The 10,635-nt window shown below is 35.1% G+C and overlaps 1 protein-coding gene across 2 annotated transcripts; it reads left to right on the forward strand.

The window, feature by feature from the left end:
• Positions 1-4,129: 4,129 nt before the first annotated feature.
• Positions 4,130-10,133, forward strand: LOC122056386 (U2 small nuclear ribonucleoprotein B''-like). 2 transcript variants are annotated; one of them, XM_042618315.1, is made up of 5 exons: positions 4,130-4,307; positions 5,169-5,341; positions 5,522-5,615; positions 6,991-7,064; positions 9,693-10,133. In XM_042618315.1, exons 1-5 carry the CDS (start codon positions 4,226-4,228, stop codon positions 9,981-9,983), a joined length of 714 nt encoding a protein of 237 aa, XP_042474249.1. In that variant the 5' UTR covers positions 4,130-4,225; the 3' UTR covers positions 9,984-10,133. The 2 variants fall into 2 exon arrangements, with proteins under 2 accessions (XP_042474249.1, XP_042474250.1); XM_042618316.1 differs by having other exon boundaries at positions 9,696-10,133.
• Positions 10,134-10,635: the final 502 nt, after the last annotated feature.

A 10,635-nucleotide genomic window follows, 5' to 3' on the forward strand; every position in this document is an offset into this window, starting at 1 on the left:
CCTACTTGGTTCACTCAAGAATCGACCTACTTCAGCTTAGGTAGCACTGAAGACTCAATACTCGACTTTCTCGGTAGTCAGTTACTCGATTAACTCGGCTTTCAGAGCTCCACAGTCGGCTACTTGACTAACTCAGTACTCAACACTCGGGCGACTCACTCAGGCTCGGGCGACACTAGGTGTCTCGCTCAAGCGGCACTCGACACTTGGGCAGCAACTATCCCAATCTTCGATACAACATGACAAAGCCATCAAAGAACTGTTAGGATCTAGAGCACTAAATACACAGAAAGTGCAGCGGAAAAACTAACTAGTTCCTTTTAGAAAATTCATACGAAGGAGAAAACCATATACTAAGTTTGTTAAAAGGGAATTACACCTTTGTTGCGTAAACATGAACTCCTGATAGTAAGGATCTCAACACGATTACATGTTTGTGCCTCTTTTGGTATCCACACAAACAAGCCTTCTATCTGTCTCGCGAACTTATGAAGTGGAGAAGAAATTAACCAAGGTTGTGCTAGCAACCACACGAGAGATTTTGGCTAAAGGAAAGAAGAGTGAAGAAGAAGAAGCTCTACTCAAAATGAGATGAAAAATCCCTTTAGTATTTCATCCAATGAATACACTTAATGAACATTAACACTCTATTAAGACAAAAACCTTTTGGTCTTCATTCAAGAATTCAAATCAACATTTCGAATTCTTCATGAGTGAATAGTCAATTTCAAAATTGATCATTCCTCTTCCTTCATGCAATTCGAATTCAACGAGTCACTATCTCATTAATTCGAATTGACTCAACGAGTCTAATTTGAATTGAACTCAATCCAGTAATTAGATCTAATTGAGTCTAACTCAATAAGTCTAATTCAGATTATACTTAATCCAATGGTTCATCATATGAACCCATCTCCAAATCAACTTTTTCTTTGTATATGACACAATAGGCTCTCGTAACGTTAACAATGCCCCTAAAACTATTTTAGATACATAAATAATAAGTGAAATCTAGTAAGACATCATTGCTACCCAAGTGATGAGATGACTTAACCTTTCCGTGTCTATTATCTTGTATGACTCAATCATTCTATTCTTGATATTTAGATTGATCAATGAGGTATAGACCGTGTCATCCTTTTATCAATTTTTGTGTTTCTTGATCTCTAAATAGACACACTCAATTAAATAAGCTCGATATAGCATATTAACTCATTTGAGCATAACTATGCATTTTTGTGTTCTACTAATCAAGAGGCCCATAGATATCGTTTTCGTCATATAAAAGGGATATATTCTATCTATATCACTCACATCCCTTTGCATAATTTATTGCATACCAAGTAATCAACTTCATAGTCCACCCTATTACATGTGATGTTTGTTGATACTAAAGTATATAACTCCATATATAGGGAACTATAGTGACTTCAGGTCTAAGGACTATTCATACTAATAGTCACAATGAGAATGTTTATGACACATAAAACCTGATATCTCATATGTCAATCTGATATCTCATATCCATGACTTGTGAGATTAAGTCATTTGTTGACCTACATGCTAGTCTCAATGTATTAATATTATCATTATATATTAATACTTGATTAAAATAATTAAAAGTAGTGTTCTATATGTATTTACAATATCCCACTATAAATTCAACTAATTGATATATTGTACACTAAAACTTATCATCCTATGACATTATTATACTTATTCATTCAGCACTGAGGGGGCGTTTGATTTAGGGTAATAGGAGTGGAGAATGGGAATGAGAATCATTGATTCCCATTGTTAATATTTGAAGTATAGGAATATGAATATAAATAAGGGAATGAATCCTTGAAATTGGGTAATAACTCATTCCCATGTATCTCCCCTTCAATGAGCCATTACCCTATTTTCATCAATCAAAATATTCCCTTATTTCAAAAATACCCTTGACTTAAAACTAAAAATTTCTCCATTAATATCAAATATCAAAATATATTTATTTATTTTTTCTTTCATATCACTTATCTCTCCTTATTCTCTTTCATTATATTTTCTCTCTCATCATTTTATCACACACTTTCTCTCTCATCATTTTATCACACACTTTCTCTCTCCTTAATCTCTCCTATCACACTCTCTTTCCTCTTTTTTTCTCATTGCACTTTCTCTCTCATAATACTTTCTCTCTCCTCAATCTCTTCCATTGCACTCCCTTCCTTTTTTTTTCCTCATCACACTTTCTCTCTCATCACACTTTATCTCTCCTCAATCTCTCCCATCACACTCTCTTTTCTCCTTTTTCTCATCACACTTTCTCTCTCATCAATCTCTCTTATCACACTTTCTCTTTTTTTCTAAACACACTTTCTCTCTCCTCAATCTCTCTTATTTTCTCAACACACTTTCTCTCTCATCATACTTTCTCTCTCCTCAATCTCTCCCATCATATTCACTGTTCTCTTTTTCTCTCACCATACTTTCTCTCTCCTCAATCTCTCTCATTACACTCTCTTTCCTCATTTTTTCTCACTATATTTTCTCTCTCTTCATCCTCTCCTATCATATTTTCTCTCACATCATATTTTCTCTCATCACGCTCTCTCCAATCACACTCTTTTTTTTCATTTTCTCTCATCACACTTTCTCTCTCTTCACTCTTTCTTATCACACTTTCTCTCTCATAATACTTTCTCTCTCATCATTCTCTTTCATCATATTTTTCTCTCACATTCATCTTTCTCTCACATCTAATTTTTTCTCTTATTTTCCTTTAAGGGTAAAAAAGGAAACTTTGATTTATTCCGATAGAAGATATACAACTAACCAAACATTACCTTTAAAAGTGATATTCATGCTCATACCCATTCTCATTCCACAATACAATGATTTCCATTCCGATTCTTATTCCTAGGAAAGAACCAAACGCCCCCTGAATTGAAATAATATAATAACCAACTTTACCTTTTATTAATTAATGAAATATGATAAAAAAATATCCTTGTCAATCATCTCATAATTGAAATTAATAATTAATGAAATATGATTAAAAAATATCATGTCAATTATCTCATAATTGATATTAAGACTAATACTAACAACAAGAAGAAGATGACAAGACCATCGAAGCCTTAAGTCTGAATCTAATTTCAGAATACATTTACTCAGATTATTCCCAATAACTCCATCAACAATCTTGTCCAACATAAGTTTGGGTAGCAATTCTGCAGCATTTCTTCAGTTATGCTTAGCTCCCCCATTCATTGTTAATATGACCGTTGTCAGTATCATAACGACGCAGTTTGTGAAGTTCTAGCAATCACAAGCTCCTTGCTCTGTTTTCTTGCAGAATTCAAATGAGATAAATTTACCTTTTCACAGTACTTTTTGCAGCAGTAAGACATCTGTTAGAGGTTCCTCAGTGCCTTAGCTTTTGCTCATGTTCTCTTTCTCAGGAGGCGAGGGCAGTAGAGTAACAGCTACGATGTGGAAGATGAGTTCTACATCAAGGAAGCCAAGTGTTCAATTTGCATCTTGAAGATTGAACTTATCAGTTCTCCTTTTAATGGTGATTTGGACAAGTAATTAGAAAGTCACATCACATTTTATCAGTTCTCCGCGGGCTAGGTTGCAAGCAGAAGCTTCAAGTAAAGCACACACCACGAAAGTTCGATCCATCAGAGTTCGCCAGCAAATCTTGGATCTTTCATTGGAAGGGTTGATGATCGTCGAGTGGGTGAAGAATTAGTTACAAATGCGGAAGAATTTCACTGAGAATTTCTAGCATTGGAACCATGAAATCTGTTTTCTTACCTGCAGAAGAGTGGGAATTCGTTCACGGATGCTGGTTGAGTTCGATTCCCGGTTTCTCAGCAAAAAGGATCGAGGTGAGTCTATCGCAGGAGGACTGGAAACACACCGTGAACATCCATCAAAGAAAGGACTCGAATGCAGAAGGCATCTGCTTCCCAAACCCTAGACTTTAGGGTCCGAGTCAGTGTTGTGTCGGAGAAAGAAGAAAGATGAGAGGGAGCTCTCCAATCGCTCTATCATTTACGACTAAAGATACTGGACGATCATAACCGTTCGTTTGATGGGCCCCAATATATTGAACGGTTAAAAACAACTGTACCTTCCATACATCATCAAAGAGGTTGTATGAGACGCGCACCGAGCAACGCCGAAACGAGAGCAAAAGCTGCTCTCGCTCACTTTGTCTTGTGCTCTTGCGATGGTGGTGATGCTTTCGGGTGATATCCCCCCGAATCAAACAGTCTACATCAACAATTTGAATGAGAAGGTCAAGAAAGAAGGTTAGAGCCCATTGTATTATTGCACAGATCTTTTGTTGGTTTTGGGTTTTCCCAACATATGAGTTCTTCGGTTTAGGGTTTTTTTGACTGAATTTTTTCTTGTTTGTGAATGTTAACGGTGTTTGAACAGATTCAGTGAGCATTTGAAAGTATATCTATTGGATGTTAGAATACGAGATTTAGTATAACTTATATTTATTTCATACCTGAGCATTTTGTTCCTCGTAGGCAAAGATTTAGTTTTCAAAGTACAGGCCCTCAAAGCTCTTTGTTACTTGTTGCAAAGATGGCGACATGTTCTTCTTTGTCTCTCAGGAAACAGAACTCTATTCGGCGTTTTTATTCTCTGATCTAAACTTGCATCATGTGATAACGTATTTTATGTTCTTCCAGAGGCTTAGCGTTTCATAGCTATAAGGGATAAAGTTGAATCTTAAATATTTTTGTCTGCTTTGTATTGATGAAAGTAATGAAGGAATAGTTGGGTATGAATGTATTGTTGTTGTAGCTTACTTGTTTGCTAGGAATTTAATTGTATTCAATTGGTAGGTTTGGGGAATCTAAATGGCATGGCATGGATAAGAATAGGTAGGGAGATTCATAGTTTGCCCGTCATATGTACACACAACTGTTCACAGATTTGTTCCGTTGTGATGCTATTACATTGGAGTAATATGTGCTCTAACTTGCTATTTCTGTATTCATTTCCTTTATCAGGTAATTGCATAAGAAAAATATAAGGATTAAAATCAAACTCAAACTTATAGTTCATAAGTGTGACTCAATTGCCTGGATTTGTGAATTTGAGAGATTAAAGAATCTATTTTTCCTTACTACATTGTCCTGGTTTTTGTGCTACAGAACTTAAACGATCACTCTATGCTTTATTTTCACAATATGGAAGAATTCTGGATATTGTGGCCTTGAAAACACCAAAGCTGAGAGGCCAGGCATGGGTGGTATTTGCTGAAGTTCCAGCTGCTAGCAATGCAGTACGACAAATGCAAAGATTCCCATTCTATGATAAACCAATGGTGAGTTTTATTTAACTCGAAATTCATGTTATTTCTTAAAGCAGTAATTAGTAATCTTTTAGACAAGAGAACACTTGGTGATAAAAAGAAATCGTGTTAGTAATTTAATTCTGGAGTGAGGCTTGTTTGCTACAGTCATGTACAATTCATGACAGATATTTGCTTATATATTTTGTGCAGAGAATACAATATGCAAAATCAAAGTCTGATTGTATTGCAAAAGAGGATGGGACATTTGTTCCAAGAGAAAAGAAGAAGAGGCAAGAAGAAAAAGGTAAGCCTTCTTTTCCTAAGTTAATTGGGAAAATTTGATACCTTGTGCAACATGGACTGTGCATTGTAGACCAAACATTACTGTTTCTGAGGTTCTCACTGACAAGGCAACTTAATTTAGCATGTAGAAAAGTGGTGTGTTGGTAAAGATAAGGAAGTAAGAAAAACAAAGAATGAGGCTTGCTATGAGGGAACAAGAGGTGAGAGATGTATAGGAAATGAGTGTTATGTCAATACACTGGTTGTAAACAAGAGTTAAAAATATTGTTTGTAGATGGTCAAAGATCATCAACTTTGATGATATCTTTGGAGCCTTATGAAGTAACAAGTGAACTGGTTTGCATGATGAAACTTTTATCAATTGGGCAACAAGGTTTTTTGGACGAACACAAACTTGATCATAGGATTCTTGAATAAATTACTGAATATACAGTCGATTAGACTGAGAGAACTTGAACAGCCAGAATAAGTTGATGAGAGATACTTAATTATCTCAGCAGTGACTGTTTCAATCTTGATTGATATCTTGAGCAATGGACAAGATAAGTCCAATATGTCAGTTCAAGCTGAAGTAATTCCTATTATTGAATTGATCAGATCTTGTAGGAACATCTTGGAGGTTCTTGGTGCAAATCCTTCTGGAAGAGGTTATAGGATAGTGACTAAACTGAGAGTCTTATTTGAAGTGATGGTTAGCCTTTGGTTATGATTGATCCCTGGTTCGATGATCAAACTCGTTCTCTAATCATGTCGGATTCCCTCAGTTAAGATCCGAAGCAGAGTTTGAAAGCTAAAGGATAAGACAGAAAGAAAGTCTTTGAATAGGCCTTGGAGGGTGATGCACCTGGTTGGCCTGTCTAATGGGCATGGATCTCATCCCTATTGGACTGTCTTTGTCAACTAAAGAATACTAGATTAGCCTATCCTCACCAAAGCACTTTGATTCACTAGGAAAAGAATAAGCCTCTCTGGAGATTAATTTCACTAACTTATGATCACAAGACAGCTTCTGTTTTACATATGCAGGAATTCTTGGTTGCACAGTTACTAGATCTCATTTGACATCAAGTATTGAACACTTTGAAGTTATGGTTTCATCCCTAAAATATGGTAGCTCCAACCTTTTCTTCCCATCTTTTGCCCTATTATGGGTGTCAGGTTGCCTAACGGCAGTAACTGAGCCCAAATTGTTGAGACTTGTTAGTAGGCTACTTATCAAATAAATTGAAGATCGTCATCTAGTGATTTGTCTTTACAAGATATTTTAAGGATTATTTCCTTTTCAAGGTTCTTCTTCTTTGGAAATATTGTCTTTCTGCTGGCATTATCATTTCTGCATCATGAACATGATGTATCATTTCATTCCTTTTCATTAGCTGCTGAAAAGAAACGTCGAGCTGAGGAGGCACAACAATCTGCAGCAAATGCTCAAACCAACGGAGGGCTGTCTGTAAGTTTAATTTATTAATCAAATTAATTTCTTTCATAAAATAAGTAATGTTGATTTGAACTTTATAAAAAATATATGGTAAAAACATCTACCTTAGGAATCTATTATTCAGTTTTATATGGTTCCTTTTTACTTGCTATATGGTAATTTGACTAAACTTTTCCAGAATTCAAATTGATTGTTTTCCCAATTAGGCATCTAACTTTGTTTGTATTTGCTGAATTTGAATTAGGATAAAAAAAAATTAAATGATAACGATAACCTACATTTGTTCTTTTAATACTATTGGATGCACTTAAAAAGTTCTAGTAATGATTTATCTACTTATCTTAGATTAATCTCATAACTTAGCCAACCCCAGATACTTGGAACTAACACGGCTTTGATGATTGTACAAACTGTGAAGATTGGTCTTATTAATCACACCAAATTATTAGTATGGATTTTTTTCATGTTAAGGAATATCTATGACTGCTCCTTGTTTTGTTTCTCAGTTTGCATTGTACGCACCATGACTGAATCTGGCCTACTCATGTCTTTAAGGTCATGATAACTAAACAGTCTCCCATTAGTTTGGATTTGGTTCATTTTATAGGGCAAATTTTTTTATTACAATAAATTCTATTTTTACTAACATAATTATTCCGTACAACCAGATATTTATAGGTTTGAAATTAGAATCCCTAGACTCTTCTTAAGACATGGAATCAAATTTAAAAAGCCAATTAAAAAAAAGTCAATTGCCAGGCAAAAGATCAAATGAATCTATTATCCACAAAAGTATATATGATGGATACTGTTTTAAACATGAACACAATTTATCTTCATGATTTTACATGCCATGCATATGCAAGTTGGATATGGTCTCTTGATAGGTACGGAAATGTCTACTATACAATTTTAGAAATGATAAAGCAAAAAGGAATCCTCAAGTGTTTGATATATTGCAAGTAGAGGTGCATATCATGGTTTAAAGTACCGTGCCGAGATAGTCGAAACGGGCGAAACATCTCGTTCCGCTCGGCGACCGGCACCGGCACGACCTCGGCACCAGACCTGCAACATGTTGCGCGACCCCGTGGTCGCAGCGGAGGGGTTGCTCAACCCCACAACAGCAGTAACCCTTGCCTCCGCAGAGGCATTGTGCGACCCTACGGTTGCTGCAAAGGGACCACCGCAGTCGTGCCAGAGGAGTCACGCGATCCCCCCGGCCATGGTTGAGGGGTCGTGCAACTCTGCGGCAGCGCCGAAGTCACGTGAGCTCGCGAGTGGTGTAGGATTTCAAATTTTTTTAATTAAATTTAGGTTAATTATTTTAATCAACTCCTAGCTATGATGGAGATAATCAAAAAACTTTATTAAACCCTAATAAAATTATCTAATTAATTTTATATTTTATTTATTTTAATTTAAAAATTATAATAAATTATTTATTTATTTATTTATTTATCTATTTTCATATCTCTTCTTTTTTTAAGATTACTTTTTATATTGTTTATTTTTTTAAATATTTATGTTAAATATTTTATTTTTTAACTAATATATTTTATATTTAGAAAATATCGAAACTATATCGGCACGACACGATACGATACCGAAATCGAATCGTTCCGGTCCATAATCGAAACCTCGACATGGTTCGAAATTTTAAACCTTGGTGCATATAAAGATTGGAGGTATAGTGTAAAGTTAATTAGCATAGAAAATTGAAATATTATGATGATTTGATGGAAAGTATAATTTTATATCACCTTTCATATAGCCAATAATCTATTTCAATTACTTCGATGACCATCTTTTGTATTTCTTTTTATTTCATGTTATTATTTCCGTTAACTACCCACATGAGTGAAAATTATTTCCTGCCTCTTGTTGCCACAAGCTCAACATGAACGTATAACTGTTATTATTGGCATGCACTATAATCTCCATTGTCCTTGAATTCTGCTAAAGCAAACTCCATGTGTTTGAGAATTCTCTAGTAAGGGAAAAGAGAGGAGGAGAGGAGTGGTCAAATAGATATTGGGAGGGTATTTTCTTGTTCGGATGCCAACACTGAAAGACTGACTACATTTTTTATTTGCAGGAATAGCTATTCCTGATGAATTCCAAGGAATAGTTATTCTTGCATTGAATGGCTAAATGAGTCTTGAGTAGTAATTCCATAGAATTGTTCTCCCTTTCAATCCTTGTATGATGTTCTATCATGTTGCAATAGTTATTCCATGAACCCAATTAAAGAATACTCATCATATTCTATTCATATTTTTACTACATTCCTAAGAATAACTCTCATCTTTCACGAACCAAATATACACTAAGACTTTTAAACTAGGGACAATCCTTATCTATTATTTTCCCTCCTCTCATTCCAAACACGCCTTAAAGTGATGACACTCTTAGTATCAATCTTATTACTGAAATATGAAAGGATTTACTTTATTGTGCATGTTTTTTGTTATTGTTTTAGTCCTTAATGCATCTTTTATCACAAAATATTCTGTAAGTAATTAACAATGAGTTCTGAAATGCTTTTTTTTTTTCTGAATATATATCTGAATCTAAAGGGATGTTCACCATAAGTTGTTCACATTATTAACAGTGAGTTCACATTTTAAATATTTTTAGCAGTCTTCTCAAGTTCCCCGCCATGCAAAGCCCGGTTCTCAGGAGCCTGCTGCTGCTCCAAACAATATCCTTTTCATCGAGAATCTGCCACATGAAACAACAAAGATGGTGCTCGAGATCCTTTTCCAGCAGTACCCAGGTTTCTCTGAAGTACGGATGATCGAAGCAAAGCCTGGTATTGCCTTTGTGGAGTTTTCTGATGATGTGCAGGCCTCCATTGCGATGCAGGCTCTCCAAGGTTTCAAGATCACTCCACAAAACCCTATGGCAATCACCTATGCAAAGAGATGATGATGATGATGATGTGTATTCCGTCGGCTATTGTCTCAATATTTGTAGAACGCGACCGAGGTTTTTTGATTTGTAGGATTTCAAGACCTAACGTTTTTTTACCTTCGACAATGAATTTGCTTTCATGGATTGATGAGGGGCTTCTAGCAATATCCTATTAGTTAGCTGCCTTGGGTTGATTAAATGGTGTGAACAACAAAACTGGCTTCTAGCAATATCCTATTAGTTAGCTGCCTTGGTTGATTAAATGGTGTGAACAACAAAACGGAGCTATTAAGTTAGCATTCTGCCCTGGTCAAGGTAGCTTACTATATTAGTTTTCTTTTACATGAGGTTCTTGATGACCTAATTAGATTAGGTCGCAGACATTTTATTAAAAAATAGTTAAATAAATAAATAAATTTGTATGCGAAATCATTAAACACCTAGTTTTTGTCGCAAATGCTTGATTTCATTAGAGCATTTAGGAGGAATTTTAGCCCGGGTCAATTATTAGATTTTTCAATAGACAGCTAAGGTATATAAGATTTAAATCGTAGTTACGGCATATTGTAAAACAGGAATTTTTTCTCCAATGAGAAGTAGATTTAAAAAAATTAGTCTTCTGGATAGATTTTTATAAGTATTTAGTAGATGGTGAAAAATTTTTATG

This window comes from Zingiber officinale, chromosome 3B (assembly GCF_018446385.1).
Source record: "Zingiber officinale cultivar Zhangliang chromosome 3B, Zo_v1.1, whole genome shotgun sequence".
NCBI classification, from domain to species: domain Eukaryota; kingdom Viridiplantae; phylum Streptophyta; class Magnoliopsida; order Zingiberales; family Zingiberaceae; genus Zingiber; species Zingiber officinale.

Excerpts from the sequence above, each read along its gene's own strand:
- LOC122056386 (XM_042618315.1), top strand. The coding sequence starts at position 4,226 with ATGGTGGTGATGCTTTCGGGTGATATCCCCCCGAATCAAACAGTCTAC. Across the intron at positions 5,616-6,990 it reads GAAGAGGCAAGAAGAAAAAG|CTGCTGAAAAGAAACGTCGA; the intron begins GTAAGCCTTCTT and ends CCTTTTCATTAG. Across the intron at positions 7,065-9,692 it reads AAACCAACGGAGGGCTGTCT|CAGTCTTCTCAAGTTCCCCG; the intron begins GTAAGTTTAATT and ends AAATATTTTTAG.